Source organism: Chiloscyllium plagiosum, chromosome 7, assembly GCF_004010195.1.
Source record: "Chiloscyllium plagiosum isolate BGI_BamShark_2017 chromosome 7, ASM401019v2, whole genome shotgun sequence".
NCBI lineage: Eukaryota > Metazoa > Chordata > Chondrichthyes > Orectolobiformes > Hemiscylliidae > Chiloscyllium > Chiloscyllium plagiosum.
The window spans coordinates 43,011,791-43,032,957 of record NC_057716.1 but is presented as its reverse complement, the minus strand read 5'-3'; the positions used below and the strand labels follow the sequence as shown (position 1 = coordinate 43,032,957).

Sequence of the window (21,167 nt, the reverse complement as noted above, 5' to 3'; positions counted from 1 at the left end):
CTCATTTTCAGCTAGAACTCGGAAGTAGTAATATTTACTTTCTTCCAGATTAATAATTCTGAAACTAGTCTTGGCACATTCAGTTGCTACTGTTGACCATGCCTTTCTTTCAGCGTCTCGTTTCTCTACAATGTAATTTTTAACTGGACTGCCGCCATCCACCAGAGGAGGATCCCATGATATAACAGCAAAATCCTTTGCTGTTTCTTTAACAATAAGATTAACTGGAGGACCAGGAGTATCTAATTAAGAAATAAAAATAAAAAGTTAACTCACACTGAATAAAACAATTACAATCAAACTGCTTTACATGAATAAAATTTAACTTAATATGACAAGAAATAATTAGTCACAACTTACCAAGAACTTTTACATTAAGTGTGTATGCTTTTGTTCCACTGCTATTTTGTAGAGTTAGAATGTACTTTCCAGCATCGTATCGATTCACATTTTCACAGTACAACATAGTGTCATAATCCGAAGTTCTGATTTCAAGCCCTTGCCTTTCCTGGATGTTGGCATCCACTTTAGACCAGGTAATCTTTGGTGGAGGCCGACCCCTCACTGGCACATAGATTCTCATTGTGACACCAGCGCGTAGAATAAGCACCTTCCTTAAATCAGCGTCAAGCTCTGCTTCAGGAGCAACTGTTCATGAAAAAAAATATATAAATACATTTTCATTATTAAACTGTATACAAATATATCAAAATCACATTGTATGGCATAGAGTTGTTTCCACCAAACAGATCTCTTCAACCATCCAGAGAATATCTTCACTTCAATCTGTCTGTTCAATCAGATCCTAGATCCATGTCCCAGGAACCAATAATGTCCTAGGTCACCCCTTGGGTCATTTGGTTCAGTTACAAAATTATCTTCTGTACAACTAGATACCTTTAAATGATTTTTTCATGCAATTAAGACAAAACAAATTGCACAAAAATAATTAGAAACGACTCATAAAATTTTCTTCTAATTTTGCAGATGCTCTAATATTTCCTCATTTTTATTAAAAAAAATGATTTCTGTATTCACGTTCCCATTGGAAAAATTGCATCATTGTGCACCATGACTACCCAACCTAAGGAATTTTCCTAAAGACCAGTTGAAAAACATATGAACAATTACAACATGCCAAGATAGGCGTATCTGGTGCTAGTTCCAGCTGAAATACCAGACTCGGTGAATTATGATATATTTGATATACCTGAAATTTCCCTTTATTATTTTATCATAGGATTTAAAATATTTATTTTGAATATGATAGTACTTCCTTATAAATGACGGCAAGAACAAATTCAGAAAAATACTGCAAAGATAAAATACTACAGGCACTGGAAATCAGAAATAAAACCAGAACATTGTGGAAACACTCAGACATTCTGGCCGCATTTGTGGATGGAGGAATGGTGTTACCATAGCAGGCCAATGACATTTATCTGAAAGGTACCATCTATCTCTTCACAGATGTTGCCTGACCCACTGAGAAAAATTACAATGTTTCGCTACAGGACTTAATTTGCTTCACACAAGCAATGAAAACCTACTCAAAATGTCCTTGGCAGTATGTTTCTCCGGCACTTCACTTGGATCACTGTAGCCTATTTTGTTCATGGCGCTTACACGGAAGTTATATTCAGTGCCTTCAGATAGTCCTGTAACAATATAGTGTGTATCACGCAGATTCTTTGGTATGTTGCATTTTATCCAGTTTTCTCCATCTGCACGCTTAACTTCAACTAGATATCCCAAGATTGGACTGCCACCATCATATGCTGGTTTAGTCCAAGATAAGCTGATTGTATTGTGAGTTGTATCAATAACTTTTGGGAAGGCAGGTGGTCCTGGAGGATCTGAGTAGAAATAAAATAATTTGCATGAAAATAGTTTAACAAATGTGAATGAATTGTGTCATTGATGTATATGTATGTAATCACATATCTACTTACATAGAGGATCCAGGGCAAAAGCTGCCTTTGAGGCTTCACTGGGTTTGCCTGGTCCAGCTTTATTCAAGGCAATAACTCGATACTCATACTCAGTGCCTTCTTGAAGCCCTGTAGCTTTAATTGTTCTTTCCAAAACTGGTTTCCGGTTGACTTTTGACCAATTAACAGCCATTGCCTCACGTTTCTCCACTAAATATCCTGTCACAGGAGAGCCACCATCATCTGCTGGTGCTTTCCAGCTAACAGTCATGTGATCTTTGGTGATGTTACTTATTATTGGTGGATCACATGGCCCAGGCACATCTGTAAGTAATACGAAGAATGTGCTAAATATCTTTTCATCATTCATCAACTAAAATCAAAAGTTAGCTACCAGAGGGAAAGAAGGTGTTTTACTTACTGTAAGGATTCTTAGCAACAACTGGATGGGTAATGATTGGGTCACCAACACCATATTTGTTTTCTGCACTGACACGGAACTGGTATTCATGTCCCTCTATCAGTTTTTCAATTCCGCACTGTGTAATCTGTAAATTAGCAGTAACTTGAGCCCAATTAGGACGACTTGTCTCACGCTTGTTGACAATATAGTTCGTAATTTCAGCACCTCCATCCTCAAGTGGAGGTTCCCACTTCAGAGTAACGCGATCCGAATAAATATTGTTAACTTTGATAGAAGCTGGTGGACCAGGTTTATCTGACAAATAAAAAGAGCATAAGTGTGCGTGAGTATTTGAAAATGAATTACCTAAGGATGAAACTAGTAATTTGTTTTAAAATTTTGCTTTCCATCTTTTCATTTGGTTCTCAAAAATTACATAAATATTTTTTGAAGTTCTTAAAAATATCGCTGGATGTTCACATGCATTTTATTAAGCTAATTTCTAATAAGCAGCAGATTCACACATTCTATGAAATACTTTAAAATATTTTTACCTAATACTTTCAGTTTTATATTAGCTGATTTGGATCCACTTGAATTCTCTGCAAGAATAGTGTACTCTCCAGTTTCTTTCCTTTGTACACTATACAATTCGAGCGTGCACAAGTTTCTTGATCTAGCTATTTTAATGCCTTCAGCAGGCAATACTACATTGCCATCTTTCTTCCATGTGATCTTTGGAAAGGGTTTTCCAAAGACATGTGCATCAAGACAAACATTAGATCCAGCCTTTACAGTGATCAGTGCCTTCATGGACACCCCCAGATCAATTCTTGGCGCAACTGTAAATTGAACAAAGCATTTTAATATAAATGATATTTCTTAAATTATGTTTAATATTTGATGCCTGAAACATGAAAGTCGGGTAGAAAATAATGCAGTGAAGTAAAGCTAATTCATACCTTGCTCTGCCATAATGGTCACTGGATCTGAAGGTTCAGAAGGTTTGCTGATATTAACTGCTGTCTTTGCAATGGCCCTGAATTGATATTGAGCACGTTCTTCAAGATTGGTAACAGTGAATTCTTCATTGGGTACACTTTGGCAACTAGTATTGCAACGTACCCATTTATCACCAGGTAATTTACAGGCTTCAACAAAGTAGCCAATTAGTTTGCTTCCACCATCATGTTTGGGTCTTGTCCAGATTAGAGAAACACTATTGTTTGTAATATCAATGGGTTCTGGTTTGCCAGGTGGATCTGTTATAAAATATAGGTACACATTTCTAAGTTTACACACAAAAATTAAATTAAATTTAAATTATTCCTAAATTTCTTGAAGTTAATTCTAAAAGAACATATTTTATTTTTAAAAACGTTTGGAACACTTACCAACTGGTGTCCTAGCTGTTACAAATTCAGTTGGTTTACTAGGCTTGCTAGATCCTGCTCTGTTCAGTGCACTGACTCTGAAAGTGTATTCCAGCCCTTCAATTAGTCCTGTACATGGGTACTCAGTGGCACGGATAGAAGTGTCATTTGCCTTTACCCAAAGAAGACTATTTCTCTCTTTACGTTCAATGATATATCCAGTGATAGGACTACCACCGTCACTTTCTGGTCTATCCCATGCTACAAATATGCAATCCTTGTTCACCTTTGTGACGTGTGCATTTCTTGGTTCACTGGGAACATCTGTGATGAAAAACAAATCTATAGTCAGCTCTGAAACCAGACTTTGCATCTTAAGAAAAATGTGCAGCCCAAATATTTTGTAACAGCTTACCAAATTGGTATCTCGCAATCATTCTGTCAGAGGTGAGAGGTTCTGAAATACCAAATCTATTTTCTGCACGAACACGGAACATGTACTCTTGTCCAGGGATAAGCTTTCCAATTCTACAGTTTGTTTTTGTCACAGATGCCACAACGGTAACCCAGTCACCACGGCTTACGTCACATTTTTCTACTACGTAGTTTGTTATGTTGCTGCCACCATCTTCAAATGGAATGTGCCAGTTAAGGTTGCATGAATCAGCATCAATTTCTGAAATATCAAACGGTGGTTGTGGTGGTCCAGGAATATCTGAAAGATATCAACCATCAGTAATTAAATAACACGAGTTTACAATTGGAGCAGTGGACCATTTGGCCCTTTGAGCCTGTTTCACCATTCATTAAGATCATGGTTAATCATTTGACTCAACAGCCTGTTCCTGCCTCTCCCTCAAACTATTTTTATCCCTTTAACCCCAAGTACTATATCCAACTTCTTCTTGAAGTTATACAGTGCTTTAGCCTTGACTGCTTCCTGCCGTAGTGAATTCTACAGACACACCATCCTTTGGTTGAAGATTTTTCTCATCTCAGTCCTAAATGGTTTACCCCTATCCTTAGACTATGACAAAAATTTCTCTCCACAGATGCTGCCAGACCTGCAATTTCTGCCTTTGTTTCTGATTTCTATCATCCACAGTTGCTTTGGGTTTTTTTCTTCGACTATGATCCCTGATTCTAATCTGTCCCATCATTGGTAACATGTTGCATCTCCCCTGTCTAGACCTGTTAGATGTTTATAGTTTTCTATGAAATCCTCCCTCATTTGTCTGAAGTCCAGCAAATATAATTATGACCAATTCAATCATTCATCACATGTCAGACCTTCCATCCCAGGAATCAGTCTGGTAAAACCTTCACTGCACTCCCTCTTTAATAAGAACATCCTTCCTCAGATAAAGTGACACATAATGTTTCATGTATGTCCTCATGAAAACCTGTTCCTTTACATGAGTCCTTTCACTTTAAAGGATAATGTGCGATTTGCCTTCCTTCCCACCTCCTACCGCTGCATGTTCTTTGCAGAGTCATTGAATCCCTAAAGTGTGGAAACCACGGCTTATGTCACATTTGGCCCATTGAGTCCACACTGACTCTCCAAAGACCATCCCACACAAACACTATTAATATAAAATTGTTTACACAGTTCCAGTTCTTTCAAATATATTCCCTTACACAAGGTAACGAATATACATACCCATGACCACAACTCGAATTTTTTGGGAGGCAACGCCAGAGCTATTTTCTGCAGTAAGTTTGTAGTAGCCACTATCTTTTCTGGTCACATCTTTAATGATGAGCACTGAAGTATCCTTTGTTTTATGCACAACCAGGCGACTAGATGGAATGACATCCTCATCACCTTTCATCCACATGCAAGTTGGTGTAGGCTTGCCAGATATGTGGGCTTCAATTCTAAGCTTCTTCCCAGCTTTGATAGATATTAGTTCAGGCATTATAATCTTTGGTGCAACTGCAAAAAAATATGTTAATTTATTAAATGTGAAATGTCAATTTTTCAGGTATGTCATGCTGAAAATGTGCAAAGTAGTTTCCAGTCTCCCAATAATTATCAGTAATTTGCAAAATTCCCCAACAGTAGCATTTACTCAGCAAATCAGGCCTATTATATCAGCATCTTAAATTGCTTAACAAGAAACTATTTACACATTTTATTATTATCCCACTTTTAGTTCAGTTCCAATTGTAAACTTTGACTCTGTGGTAAAAGATTGAGGAATAATGGTACACTCCAGGATCTGATCAAGATCTAGGGCTTCACTCCAGTGATGTATTAAGTGTTGGATTGTTGGAGATGCCAACTTGATATCATAAGCTGTTAAATTGAGTCATGTTCAAAATATCATTGGATGATTCATTCATGCTGTTTATGAAACCTTGTTAGATGTAAAATGGCTATCATGCTTGTCTAAAACGTTGTGACTGCTAAACATAAAAAATCAGTTAGATGTACTTTTGAGAGATATGATAAAGCATTTCATAAAGGCAGTTTTTTTCTTTAAGAATACTGGAACCATGCTGAAGAAGTTGCAAGGGTTGCATTTCAACTACCATCATCCGCTAAACCCCTGTAAAGCAGGGAACGAATAACAGAGGTGTGGTTGGGAACTCACCTGTCCATGTGCCAACCAGAAATAACTTTCAGACTATATTGAATGGAAGTTCAGCTAAGACCTCAATTACAATGTCCAAACAAAGTGACGCAGAATACACAGCATCTGCCAATTCCATTGAACTAGGTGTTAGGAAGCCTAAACAGTGAACTTTAAAGGGACTTTTGGAGTGTACCTCAAAAAGGTATACTCACATCCCACAAAATTATTTGCCAGGCAATTCTTACACTCCCCCAGAATTTACATCAGAGTCTGAAAAGAAGCAATCTACCAAACCACATGTTGAGCAGCAGTTGGCATCACATTCTTTTATAACAATAGGTGCCAACTGGTTCCACATGCTTCAGTGGACTTTAAATGAAAGGAAAGCAGAGAATTGCACATTAATGAGGCACAAATTTGAAAAGTGTTTGAGCTTCCTGACAGCCTTAATGAACTTGTGTCATACCTAACCTACAAGTATTTCTCACCTTTTTTGTCAAGTTGACTTTAATTTTGCCTTTTATACATGGAAAAAAATAATCGTTTACTTACTAAGTTGTTCTTTAATTTCAAAAAGTCCTTCAGTTTCGCGGGGCAAGCTGGTCCCAACAATGTTTCTAGCTGAAACTCTGAATTTGTACTTAATTCCTTCCTTAAGGCCTGTTACAAGAATAGACAGTTCCTTGATTATGGAGTATTTTGTCCACTGTCTCTCAGTTTGACCTTCTACTTGATATTCAACAACATAACCATCAATTTTAGCTCCTCCATCCCTAAGAGGTGGCAACCAAGACAGGGAAGCACTATTCTTCGTTATATCAACGACATCCAATTTCCTGGGTGGATCAGGTTCACCTAAAAATGAAAATTGCAAATTGTTGCTTTGAGATTAATTGATATCAAAATAATATCCAGACAAAGTTAGTAATAACAAAAGGCCATTTGGCCATCCTAGTTACTTTTTTTTAACCTTTAACAAGAAAAGTGCAAAACATTAACTACTCACTGATTGGATCTCTGGCCAGAATAGGTTTGGCAATGTCTTTGGGAACCCCAGGACCATATTGGTTGACAGCAGTTACTCTGAAATAATATTCATTTCCGGGTTCTAAGCCAGTCACATTGAAACTCGTTTTCTTCAAGTCTTGTGTCACTGTGCCCCAGGTCTTTCTGTCTGCTTGTCGTTTCTCCACAATATAGTGAGTCACTTGGCTGCCACCATCATTTTCAGGTGGTGACCAAGACAAATGACATGATGTCTTTGTAACATCTGAAGCTTTAAAATCTGAGACAGGCCCAGGTGTGTCTGAAAACAAAAAAAAACAACTTTGAGAAAAATCAAGCTTTATCAAGGAATAGTATACAAAGAAGCTCGTCCTTCAGACTGTCAAGTCTCTGCCAGTTCAGCTGAAGAGTAAGCATCTAGTCTCATTCCTCTGCGCATTCCCCACATTACTGCTATTTGTTTCTTCTTTCTTTATCCAAACTCCTTTTGAAATCTAATATGGAATCTATTTCCACTACTCTATCACACAGTGAATTCCAAATCCTAAACACTCAATACATAGAAATATTTTTCTCATTGCTTCTGTTTTTTTGCCTGAAATCTTGCACCCTCTGGCTCTCAAATATTCATTCATTGCGAACTATTTCTCTTTATTTACTCAATTTACTGCAGAGATAAATGCACCATTCTGTTAGGTCATCAAAAATCTCTATCAAATTAGACCTTAACAAATTTGTGCTGGCTTATTAGTCCATGTTTATCCACATGGCTACTAATACTCTCCCCATTTATTGTTTCAAAATGATTGCCTACTACTGACATTTAACTGGCTGATCTACACGTAACAGATCTATCCCATTATTTTTGAATAAGGTTCAAATCCTCTGCCATTACTCCTGTAATAAGAGCCCGTGCCTCCAAAACTTCTGGCCTTATTTCAGTCAACATTCCAGGATGCATCTCATCTGTACGAGGTAACCTATCCACTTTTATTCCTGTACCTCCTCTTTAGCTATTGTGATCACTCCTGTATTGCAACAAACATCTCACTTACTATGTGTTTGTCAAAGAGATTTCTTCTTGTTGAACCTCAGCCAAGCCTTCTGTTTTTACCATTAACCATTTTGGTAAATTTCCTTTTATAATTGAGACCTGGATACCTATGACAACCCTCTACTATTAATAAAGCTTTGATGACCTTTGGATTTCCATTTAGGCTAGTTGCTAATTAAATCTCATACTGTTTTCTTTACCCATCCTATTTTCTTTTACATTTCACAATGCTTTTTGTAATCAATCTGATTGTCCTTTTCATTTTCCTTGGGGGCGTTTGGGGATGCTTTTGCTAACACTGTTAGGAGGGTCTAAACTAATGTCGCAGGGGTTTGGGAACCAAATGAGGTTAGAGGACAGTAAGAAAGTAGTAACTAAAATCTGTAAGGAACTAGATAAAGAAGTCAGCATGACAAAGGGGAAGTGGAGGCAGGGAGCAGATGATGAATGCAATGGGACTGGTGGTCTGAGGTGCATTTATTTTAATGCAAAAAGTATACTAGGTAAGGAGGATGAACATAGGGCTTGGATTAGTACCTGGGAGCATGACGTTATTGCTGTAGCTGAGGCTTGGTTGAGGGAAGAGCATGATTGGCAACTAAACAGCCCAGGATATCGATACTTCAGGTGGGATAGGGAGGTAAAAGGGGTGGAGGAGTTGCATTACTGGTCAAAGAAAATATCACAGCTGTGCTGAAGGATGGCACTATGGAAGACTCGAGCAGTGAGGCAATGTGGGCAGAGCTCAGAAATAGGAAGGGTGCGATAACAATGCTGGGGCTGTATTACAGGTCTCCCAACAGTGAACATGAGGTAGAAGAACAAATATGTAAACAGATCTTGGAACGATGTAGGAGCAACAGGGTGGTGGTGATAGGAGATTTTAATTTTCCCAACATTGACTGGGATTCACTTAGTGCTAGAGGTCTAGATGGAGCAGAATTTGTAAGGAACATCCAGGAGCAATTTCTAGAGCATTATGTAAATAGTCCAACTTGGGAAGGGGCCATACTGAACCTGGTGTTGGGAAATGAGCCCGGCCAGGTGGTTGATGTTTCAGTAGGGGATTACTTTGGGAATAGTGATCACAATTCCATAAGTTTTAGCATATTCATGGACAAAGACAAGAGTGGTCTTAAAGGAAGAGTGCTAAACTGGGGGAATAAAGTGAGGACTGCAGATGCTGGAGATCAGAGCTGAAAAATGTGTTGCTGGAAAAGCTCAGAAGATCAGGCAGCATCCAAGGTGCAGGAGAATCGACGTTTCAGGCATAAGCCCTTCTTCAGGAATGAGGAAAGTGTGTCCAGCAGGCTAAGATAAAAGGTAAGGAGGAGGGACTTGGGGGAGGGGCGTTGGGAATGTGATAGGTGGAAGGAGGTTAAGGTGAGGGTGATAGGCCGGAGAGGGGGTGAGGGCGGAGAGGTTGGGAAGAAGATTGCAGGTCAAGAAGGCGATGCTGAGTCCGAGGGTTGAGACTGAGATAAGGTGGGGGAGGGGAAATGAGGAAGCTGGAGAAATCTGCATTCATCCCTTGTGGTTGGAGGGTTCCTAGGTGGAAGATGAGGCGCTCTTCCTCTAAGGTGTCGTGTTGCCATGGTCTGGCGACGGAGGAGGCCAAGAACCTGCATGTCCTTGGCGGAGTGGGAGAGGGAGTTAAAGTGTTCAGCCACGGGGCGGTGGGTTGGTTGGTGCAGGTGTTCCAGAGGTGTTCTCTGAAACGTTCCGCAAGTAGGCGGCCTGTCTCCCCAATACAGAGGAGGCCACATCGCGTACAGCGGATGCAGTAAATGATGTGTGTGAAGGTGCAGGTGAATTTGTGACGGATATGGAAGGATCCCTTGGGGCCTTGGAGGGAAGTGAGGGGGGAGGTGTGTGTGCAAGCTTTGCATTTCTTGCGGTTGCAGGGGAAGGTGGCGAGAGTGGAGGTTGGGTTGGTGGGGGGTGTGGACCTGACGAGGGAGTGGTCTTTCCGGAACGCTGATAGGGGAGGGGAGGGAAATATATCCTTTGTGGTGGGGTCTGTTTGGAGGTGGCGGAAATGACGAAGGATGATACGATGTATCAGGAGGTTGATGGGGTGGTAGGTGAGGACCAGCGGGGTTCTGTCCTGGTGGCGATTGGAGGGGCGGGGTTCAAGGGCGGAGGAGCGGGAAGTGGAGGAGATGCAGTGGAGAGCATCGTTGACCACGTCGGAGGGGAAGTTGCGGTCTGTAAAGAAGGAGGCCATCTGGGTTGTTCGGTATCGGAATTGGTCCTCCTGGGAGCATATGCGGCAGTAGCGAAGGAATTGGGAATATGGGATGGCGTTTTTACAGGGAGCAGGGTGGGAGGAGGTGTAATCTAGGTAGCTGTGGGAGTCGGTCGGTTTATAGTAAGTGTCCGTGTTGAGTCGGTCGCCCGAAATAGAAATGGAGAGGTCTAGGAAGGGGAGGGAGGAGTCTGAGACGGTCCAGGTAAATTTGAGGTCGGGGTGGAAGGTGTTAGTAAAGTGGATGAACACGGGCATGGTAGAGGCGGGAGCAATAGCATCATTGAAGACAGATACATGAATGGGCAGGGGGCAAAGGGATACAGATCTTTAGAGAATAGTCGACAGGTTTAGATAGAGGATCTGGATCGGCGCAGGCTTGGAGGGCCGAAGGGCCTGTTCCTGTGCTGTAATGTTCTTTGTTCCTCGTTCAAGTTGACATCTGCCAGAGCCCCCCTTTTTCATATTCATTCTATCCTCGAAATCCTTTATCATCCAAACAAGTTCAGCTTTTCCTGTCCTCCCTTTAAGCTAGTGGAATACGCATTGACTGAATCATCTTTTCTGTTCAGGCAGCTCATTACCCTATTGTAGTTCTGCCTGCCAGTTTTGTTTCCAATTTAACCAAGCTTCAATTTGCAGAAGTCAAACTTCCTTTCTTAAGTATTTTTATTTCACTTTACTCCTTGTCCTTCTCCATAATTATTTTGACATTATCATATGATGATCACCATTGCTGAGATATTTCCTCATAGTGATATTTTCCATTTGTCCCATTTCATTTCCTGGAGCACTAGATGCAGCAATTACTCCATTCACATGGGATAGTAAACATTCTGAATAAGGAAACTTCCCTTGAGCATACTTAAGAAATTCCTCTCCAGTTCAGACCAGAAAACATCTAAAATGTATATTACTCACCCAGAACTTTAACGTTCACAAACACTGCCTTTTCGCCCGCTGCATTTACAAGCGTAAGTGAATATTTGCCAGAATCATCACGAGTACTATCAGGAATGACGAGAAAAGCCATTGTGTCAAGTAAGTCTACTTGACCCTTTCTGACAACATTGTCTATTCCCACTCTCTTCCAGGTGACTTTAGGTTCAGGACGTCCTCTGATGGTCGCAAACAACCTGATAGGACATCCTGCTCTGACAGTTACAGTTTTTCTTAGGCTTGCATCTAAATCAATCTCTGGTGGTTCTGAAAAATAAAAATCAATTGTGGATAAGAAATCATGTCATAAAGAGATGATACTAGATTTAAACAAAATTGGTTTATTTATACCATAAGAAGGAAAACAGCAAAATGCAGGGCCTACCCAACACTTCCTTTGGTGATACTGCCTCCTTTAGTTCAGCAGGCCGACCAATTCCGATCTGATTCTGTGCAGAAACCCTGAATTCATATTCTTCTTTCTCATTGAGGCCGGTCATGGTGAACTGAGTAACAACAAGCTGGGCTGCAACATTACATCTCTTCCAACCTTCTTCAGGTAATTTGCTGACACCTTTTGGTCTCATTTCAACAATATAACCAGTGATAGGGGAACCACCATCATACACCGGCTTTGACCAGCCAAGGGTCAAGGAGGTCTTTGTGCTATCAACCACCTTTAGACCAGTTGGAGGACCAGGAGGTTCTGTGCACAGAAAAATAGGAAATGAATCAAGTAAAAGTTAAAGAGTGACAAGGAAGCAAACTATTGATGCTTAAAAAAATGCACAAAAAGGTTATAAAATAAATACCCATTGGATCCTTTGCTATTGCTGGTTTCGATGGTGGACTTGGGTCGCCTAATCCAACTTCATTTTCGGCTTTGACACGGAACTGGTATTCATGGTCAGGAATCAGATTTGTAACCCTCATTCGTCTCTCTGGGATTGGACTCTTTGTAACTGCTACCCATCTTAAAGATCGTTTCTCTTTCTTTTCTAATATATATCCTGTGATTGATTTTCCCCCATCATCTTCTGGGGCATTCCACACAACAGTCATTTCTTCCTTTGCAACTTTAGTGATTTCTGGTGCATCGGGAGGACCAGGTCTATTAAACTGTGTCTTGGCTACAATTGGCTTTGTTTCTGTTGGTGGACCAGTACCTATTTTGTTTTCTGCACGAACTCTGAAGATATATTCGTTTCCTTCAATAAGACGAGTGACATTTGCATAATCGGTAATTATAGAAGAGGAATACATGGACCAGACCATTCTCTTACTTTCACACTTCTCCAGAACATAGTTTTGAATTTCACAACCACCATCATCTGCTGGTGGGTCCCAGCTGACTGTACACCTATCACTTGCAATGCCAGAGACCTTTAGATTTCTGACTTCACTTGGTATATCCAAAACGTTCACAGTAGCATATGCTGTAAAGCTACCAGCTGGATTAGTTGCAGTGATTACATATTTGCCACTGTTTTCACGTTTAGCTTTAGTGATAGTGAGTTTGGATGCATCAGCGGTTGTTTCAACCTTAGCTCGAGGTGATCTGTTAAGATCAACTGCATCTTTGTCTTTTACCCAAACAACTTCTGGTTGAGGTTTGCCTCTGAGACTTGCTTCAATTCTGATGGGTTCACCTGCTCTTACAGTGAGTACTCCAGCTAGCTTCAGATCCAAGACTGGCTTCTGCATTTCTTGTTTAACAATAATATAATCTGTCTTCACCCAGTTGCTTTCACCACCTTCATTCTTAGTTTGGACTCTAAACTGATAGGTCTTGTTCTCAATACATCGGTCAGCCATGAAACTAGTATCTTTAATACTTCCTTTATGCATTCTTTCCCATTCATCCGAATCTTTTAATCTTCTTTCAACATGATACGTCAGGTTAGGACTACCACCATCATAATCAGGTCTTCTCCATTTAAGCAGAACAAATGTCTTTCCTATATCAGCAACATGGAAATTTTCAGGTTCTCCAGGTCTTTCAACTGGATCTATAGCTAAGATTGGTGTTTTGGTTTCAATAGTTGGACCCAGTCCTACTTTGTTTTCTGCACACACACGGAAGAAGTATTCATGATTTGTTGTAAGTGGAACTTTGACCACACGTTTAGTCAAATCAGATGAAATCACAGACCACCCTCTCTGGCTGGGGTGACGGCTTTCTGCTATGTAGTTAGTAATTTCAGAGCCTCCATTGTCATCTGGATTTTCGAAGGCAAGCATACAGGAATCTTTAGTGACATAGCTTACCTTGATATTCTTACAAGGGCCTGGTCTATCAAGAACATTCACAGTGACAGCAGCTTGGGCATGTCCACTACTATTTTTGGCGACAATATGATATTTACCATGGTCAGCTCTGGTTGACTCTCGAACCAACAGCTGTATAACAGGGTAGTCATTATTCATCATTATACGTTTGTCAGGAACAAGTACCCTGCCTTCCTTTGACCATGTAATTTCTGGATCTGGTCTGCCTTTAACACGGCCAGTTATGTTAATAGTTTGTCCCACACGAACTGTGACCAGGTCACGACAAGCAACATCCAGGTCTAGCTCTGGAGGATGAAGAATGTCCTTACAGATTACAGATTCTGGTAGTTCTCTTGGCTCACCTTCACCAACAATATTGGCTGCCTTTATACGGAATCGATATTCATTGCCCTCAATAAGACCAGGTACTCTGAAAGCACACTGCTCAATTAAGCTATCTTTGTTAATTCGATTCCATGTGGTTGTATTTGCTTTCTGACATTCTACAATATATCCTAAAATTGGACTGCCACCATCCTTGATGGGCTTGGTCCAGACTAAATCAACAGTTTCTCTTGTCTTATCTTTTAGTTTAGGATTGATCGGTGGTCCGGGTGGTCTAATGGGGCGCTTTGCTGAGACAGGATCAGAGATTGGCGACGGTTTACTTAGACCAGCAATATTTTCTGCAAATATTCTGAATTCATATACATTTCCTTCAAAGAGTCCAACAGTTCTCAGTTTTAAATCCAGTATTGGTGTCTTATTCACTCGTATCCATTTACCAGTTGTTTCTCTGCGTTCCACAAGGTAACCGATGACTGGGCTACCACCATCGTACTTCGGTACACCCCAAGAAACTGTTACTGCGTTTTCTGTGATATCAGAAACAGCTGGCTTAGTAGGTGGACCTGGAACATCAAACATGTACTTGGCAACAGTTGGCATAGACTCCAGTGGTTCACCAATGCCAATTTTGTTTTCTGCTCGAACACGCATAACGTATTCACATCCTTTCTGAAGACGTGGAATCTTAACTTGGGTGCTTGTGCTTCCAGTGCTAACAACACCCCAGGTTTCTTTCTTAGATTCCCGTTTCTCAACAATGTAATTCATGACAGGACTTCCACCGTCATCCTTAGGTGGACGCCAAGAAATAATCATGTGCTGTGGTGTTACTTCGAGGATATTGATTGGACCAACTGGAGGACCGGGAACATCCAGGACTGTTAAATGTAGACCCACTGTCTTGCTACCAGCTAGATTGGAAACAGTAAGTATATATTCACCAGTATGTTTTCTGGTACAATCTTTAATAGTAAGGATTGTTGAATGGCTGTCAGTGACGATTTTGTAATTGCCTTCTGATTTAAGCTCAGTGTTGTCAGTGACCCACTTCGCCGAAGGAGGAGGAATACCTCGCATGAAAGCAGGAAGTACAACCGTGCTGCCAGCTTTCACAACAAGACCTTCAATCAACTTCACATCAATATCCACAGTTGGGGATACTATAAAATAAAAGCATACATGAACCAATGAGTATCATGAAAACGTCAATGAAATTCAGATTGAAAGCAGTGCAACACAAAGCAAATGAGTCAACGTAATTAACCAACCTAATTTCTCCTGGCATAGGATGGGCACTGTTGTGTCTGGACGACCAAGCCCAGCTGCATTTTGAGCTTTGACACGGAACCTGTATGTCTTTCCTTGTTCTAAACCAGTTACTACACATTCTGGTATGCTAACAGTTTTGAATTTAATCCAGTCTTTTGCTCCTTCTTCCTGGTATTCAACTAAAAATCCTGTGATTTCAGAGCCTCCATCACGATCTGGATAATTCCAAAGAAGAGACACTTCTGTCTTATCCACATCAACATGGTGCAAATTCTTAGGTGGGCCAGGGGGAGCTTTAAAAATAAGAGAGCACAATAATTTAGGTGCTGTGAACAGGTAAAGAAGTTGAGTTTGAATAATTGAAATTATTAACTTTAGCAATTAGAATCTTACATATTGGGTCGATTGCCTTTATGGGTTTACTTGATTCAACAAAGCTACTTCTACCGTACTGATTTTCAGCAGCCACACGGAACAAATACTGCGTGCCTTCCATTAAGTACTTAGCCATAATGCTGTGCTTTTTGGTTGTAGATGAGACGGGGATCCATTTAGGAGCTGCAACATCTCGCTTCTCAATTATATAGTTTGAGATCACAGCACCGCCATTATCCTCTGGTTCCTTCCATGTCAGATAGCATGAATCTTTTCTAACCTCACTAATGTTCAAGTTACGAGGTGGACCCGGTTTATCTGAAAATAATTGGCATATTTTTAATGTGGGAAAAAAGGCATATAGATCAAGACTGAATTAAGTGTATATATTGTTTCTTTCTGCTCTTGATATTTTACCTAATATTGCAACAGTACACGCAGCACTCTTGCTTCCAGCTTCATTTTCAGCCATGATTGAATAGCACCCACTATCACCTCGAACGGTATTACGGATTTCAAGCTTGCTGCCTATTGGAGTGACTTCAATATCAGCCTTTACCGGCACTTCCATGTCGTTCTTTTTCCATGTGACCTTTGGAAATGGCATTCCCTTTACAGCTGCACTGAGAGTTAAAGTAGTTCCTGCCTTTAGGTTTACACTTCGAGCCATATTGGCATCTACAAACAACTCCGGCGCCTCTGTAGAAGGAAGGAAAATCTTTTGACTGAACAGAATCAGTGACACAAAACAAGATTAATCGTAAAGCTCTTCAATGTGGAAAGACCCACATTGTATTTCTAGAAAACACTCACCCAGTCTGTCTTTTACTTGCACTGGATCACGGACATAAGCCGGATCTGAGGCACCAGCTTGATTGACTGCCATTACCCGGAATTTGTATGTATCTCCATCAGTAAGACCCGTCACCTTGAAATGAGTGTCAGGGCAGGAATCTGGTGTGTGATTTGCTTTCTTCCATTCTTCATCACCAACTTTCTGAAACTCCACTAAGTAACCTATTATCTTCCCTCTTCCATCATGGCGTGGAGGTAGCCAAGTTAAGTCAACAGTAGATTTAGTTTTGTCCACTGCTTCAGGATTAATCGGTGGACTTGGTTTGACTGGATAAAAACAGTTAAAAAGATGGCCATCATAAATCTGACAAGTACATTACAAAAACAGTTATTTGAAGGGAAAAAAAAATAAATGAGCACGTTTAATATACCAATTGGATCTTTTGCAAATACGGGTTTAGATGGAGGACTGGGATCACCAACTCCTATTTCATTTTCTGCTGAAACACGGAATTCATATTCACAGCCTTCAAGCAGGTCGGTTACTTTGTATTGAGTGTCTGGGTAAATTGGCTCCATGGATGCTCTGGCCCAGCGATTGGACATGGTTTCTTTCTTCTCCACAATATATCGAGTGATGGGCTTGCCACCATCGCGTGGTCTATTCCAAACCACTACTGCAGAATCCTTAGTAACATCCTTTATAATTGGTTGATCTGGTGCTTCAGGAACCCCTTTAGAGAAATGATTTAAAAATGGGAAAAGGAAAAACAAATGAACATTTCTCCATCACATTTATTCGCTATTGAATAATATTACAAAGCTTTTAAGCAAATAGGAGAACGCTCACCCTTTATAATTAAATTATGTTTAATCCCAAAACTATAAAATGTATGTAATCAAGATTCTATCTTGTTTTAATTGAAAATGATTACGATAAAAAGTTAGATTTTAAATTTGCTATTCTAAGTTTTGTTTTGCATTTTTCACAATTAATGCAAGAATTCTAAAGTTCGATACTTACTAAAACGATCTTTGGCTTTCATTTCCTCTGAAAGCAATGGATCACTGATTCCGTACATGTTCTCAGCATAGATACGGATAATATATTCTTTGCCTTCAATTAGTTTCGGAACCCTGCACGTTGTTTTAGTAACTGAAGAAGTAACAGGCATCCAAAGTTCTCGGTGTGTATCTCTTTTCTCAACAATATAATTAGTGATCACACTGCCTCCATCATCAAGTGGGGGTTTCCATGAAATGACCATGTGATCTCTGTGAACTTCATTGAACAAAACTGGGCCAACTGGAGGTTGTGGACGATCTGAAAGAAAACAACATGTTTGATTCCTGTTTGCTACTTCAATATTACCACACTTTAAACTAAAAAAAGCATGTGGATAACTAACTTACCGACAACAGTCACATGACAGACACCCTTGCGTACGCCTGTGCTGTTCTCCACCACCACACAATATTTTCCCGAGTCTTCACGAACACCTTTCATAATCGCCAAACTCAGTTTTGTTGGTGTAGTGTTTATCTTGAGGCGATTAGTTTCTTCAACTGCTTCGTCATCTTTAAGCCAAGAAACCTTTGGAGTGGGTTTCCCTTTATATTTTCCTGTCAGGTTGAAAGATTCACCCACGCGCACAATAAACTTTTCACGGAAATCCAGGTCAATTGTTGGTGGTTCTAAAGATATAAATACATGGTTATTAACTTTCTGGAGAGGAGAAAAACATTTTTCTTAAAAGAATTTGAAGGCAGGCTTACCAAGTTGATCCTTGCATGTTATTGGTTTTGTGCAGAATGATGGCTTGCCTTGTCCAACTTCATTCACTGCACTGACACGGTATTCATAAGTGTCACCTTCCCTTAACCCACTGTGTTTGAAAGTCCGATCTAACAATTTTTCTTTGGTAAGTCTGATGAACTTTTCTTTGCCAATAAGACGGGACTCAATAATGTACATTGTGATGTCCGATCCACCATCGTATTTAGGAGGATTCCATTTCAAGCTAACTGATTGCTTTGTGACTTCTGTAACTTCAAGATCTTCAGGGCGTTCAGGGACAGCTACAGGTCAGGAAAATGCATTGAATTTAATGTATTCAGTCATTACAATTGACTTACTTAATACTTAAAGACGGGGAAAATATATACGCAGGAGGATCACTTACACATTGGTTCTTTAATTGTGATTTCTTGTGTTGTCTGCACCCATGGACCCATGCCAATGATATTTTCAGCTGCAATTCTAAAGAAATAAACATTTCCTTGAATTAGACCCTGAACAATAGCATTCTGCCTTGTAACTGTGTATGAAACAGGGGACCAGCCTCGACGTTCAGCTTCACGCTTTTCAATGATATAATTGGTAATAGCAGATCCACCATCGTCATCTGGAAGGAACCAAGTTAATTTGCACGAATCACTGGTTAGATTTTCACAGCGGAATGGTTCACCAACTGGCCCAGGAACATCTGTAATTAAAATAACAAATAATTTTATTCAAGTACTTAAGAAAAGTATATTGCACTAATTGTAAAATGACGAAATAATATTTACCTAAAACATCAACAATAATTGTCTTTCTTCTTTCACCTCCTGCATTCTTCGCAATGAGATTGTACACACCTTGATGCTTTCTCTGACAATTTTTAATAACAAGAGCAGAACTGATAGCTGTAGTTTCAACTGTAGCTTCTGGTGGTGTTGGCTGATCATCTCTCTTCCATGTGATCTCTGGAGGTGGTTTACCTGACACATATGCCAAGATGCGAATGACACCACCAGCATGTACCACAATTCTGTCTCTCACACTAGCATCCAAGTTAATGTCTGGAACAACTAGAATTACAAAAAAAATACATTTTTATTAGTTAAGTATTATTCCCAAAATAATGCAAGAGAAATGTCACAGAAGTCTTCTCATTTTTACCTGTTCTATCCTTGACTTCAATGACATCAGTCACCTCTCCTGGTTCGCCAACTCCAGCAGCATTTACTGCTCTTACCCTAAATCTATAGAAACTTCCTTCCTTCAGTCCTGGTACAACAAACTTCATCCCTCGGATTTCTTTGTCTTTTACCTATGAAGAAACAGCAGAAAGGACAGAAACATTAGTCAAATCTGAGCAAAAGGGATGGCTACTTAGTCAAATTGTTATCCCTTTGAAATTGCCCTGGAAATGCTACTCTCATAGAATGGTGGAATAAGTCTCTAACTGCAATGCTGTCATGTACATTGCTAAGTGTTCTCATGGAAATGAAGTATGATACATTTCAAGTGATACAACCTACTTTTTCTGTAATTACTCTTCAAGGGGATCCGAATTCAGGGGCATGTGGTATTCCTGGTGGTTGTCACATTAATGGTAATGGGTTAATAAGGGATTCCTCATCAGGGATTGTTCAACTCCATAGGATAGTTTAGTTAAAACAATAAAACATATTATAAGCTACAAAGAGGCCATTACAGCAGTGAACAAATCTTTGTTTGTGCAGCTTACAAGCCCAAAGTGACCACCTACCAGTCAGAATCACACCATTGCATTAAAACAGCACATGGACTTCTTGAAGACTAAATACATGTACAACATGCCTTTTCCAAAAAGAACTACAACTGTTTACAATAATAAGCAAGCCTATGAATATCTATGAAATAATTGGCAATTTGTTGCTATGTCTTTACCTAGTGGTAGTGACTTTGCCTGGAGATGTTGTCAATTTTCATAATTATTAGTATGATTGTCTACTGTTAGTGTCTGTGTTGTCAATGGACTGCAGTTGCTGTTCCAGAATTTGTATATTGTGACATACAGCAATCAAGTTTTTATTTAGCCATTGATTGATCTTGATCCTCAAGCTGTTGAAAGTGGTTCAAATCTTCTTGGCATTTTCTGTTTTGTTCCTTAAGAATAATTTTGATTTCTGGATTCTTCTAATTTAATCCAAGTTTTAGTCTTCTGTTGGTCCAATAAACTTTCTCCTCCATAAACTGATCCAGCCATACCAGATCTACTTTTTCTTTTTGTTTGTTTTGAAGCTTGAACCTATTCCATTTGATGCTTTGGCGTTTGTTTGGTTTCCTAGTCATTGTGTCAACTATCATAGAACATAGAACATAGAAGAATACAGCGCAGTACAGGCCCTTTGGCCCTCGATGTTGCGCCGATCCAAGCCCACCTAACCTACACTAGCCCACTATCCTCCATATGCCTATCCAATGCACGTTTAAATGCCCATAATGAAGGAGAGTCCACCACTGCTACTGGCAGGGCATTCCATGAACTCACGACTCACTGAGTAAAGAATCTACCCCTAACATCTGTCCTATACCTACCCCCCATTAATTTAAAGCTATGCCCCCTTGTAATACCCGACTCCATACGCGGGAAAAGGTTCACACTGTCAACCCTATCTAACCCCCTAATCATCTTGTACACCTCAATCAAGTCACCCCTAAAACTTCTTTTCTCTAATGAAAACAGCCCCAAGTGCCTCAGCCTTTCCTCATACGATCTTCCTACCAGACCAGGCAACATCCTGGTAAATCTCCTCTGCACCCG

General features: G+C 40.0%; 1 protein-coding gene across 1 annotated transcript in view; it reads right to left on the bottom strand.

The window, feature by feature from the left end:
- Positions 1–21,167, bottom strand: part of ttn.1 (titin, tandem duplicate 1) — a 336,276-nt gene that overhangs the window by 49,436 nt on the left and 265,673 nt on the right. Inside the window, exons 229-254 of the mRNA XM_043694489.1 lie at positions 19,538–19,688; positions 19,165–19,446; positions 18,777–19,079; positions 18,370–18,672; positions 18,007–18,288; positions 17,618–17,917; positions 17,025–17,327; positions 16,612–16,920; positions 16,216–16,497; positions 15,817–16,116; positions 15,423–15,716; positions 12,348–15,314; positions 11,921–12,241; positions 11,518–11,802; positions 7,296–7,595; positions 6,842–7,144; positions 5,371–5,646; positions 4,123–4,422; positions 3,729–4,031; positions 3,297–3,596; positions 2,889–3,176; positions 2,353–2,649; positions 1,953–2,255; positions 1,551–1,856; positions 361–648; positions 3–242 (exon numbers count right to left, since the gene is read on the bottom strand). Coding sequence (XP_043550424.1) covers positions 3–242; positions 361–648; positions 1,551–1,856; positions 1,953–2,255; positions 2,353–2,649; positions 2,889–3,176; positions 3,297–3,596; positions 3,729–4,031; positions 4,123–4,422; positions 5,371–5,646; positions 6,842–7,144; positions 7,296–7,595; positions 11,518–11,802; positions 11,921–12,241; positions 12,348–15,314; positions 15,423–15,716; positions 15,817–16,116; positions 16,216–16,497; positions 16,612–16,920; positions 17,025–17,327; positions 17,618–17,917; positions 18,007–18,288; positions 18,370–18,672; positions 18,777–19,079; positions 19,165–19,446; positions 19,538–19,688 — 10,186 coding nt within the window. The remainder of the gene's footprint in view (positions 1–2; positions 243–360; positions 649–1,550; positions 1,857–1,952; positions 2,256–2,352; positions 2,650–2,888; positions 3,177–3,296; positions 3,597–3,728; positions 4,032–4,122; positions 4,423–5,370; positions 5,647–6,841; positions 7,145–7,295; positions 7,596–11,517; positions 11,803–11,920; positions 12,242–12,347; positions 15,315–15,422; positions 15,717–15,816; positions 16,117–16,215; positions 16,498–16,611; positions 16,921–17,024; positions 17,328–17,617; positions 17,918–18,006; positions 18,289–18,369; positions 18,673–18,776; positions 19,080–19,164; positions 19,447–19,537; positions 19,689–21,167) is intronic.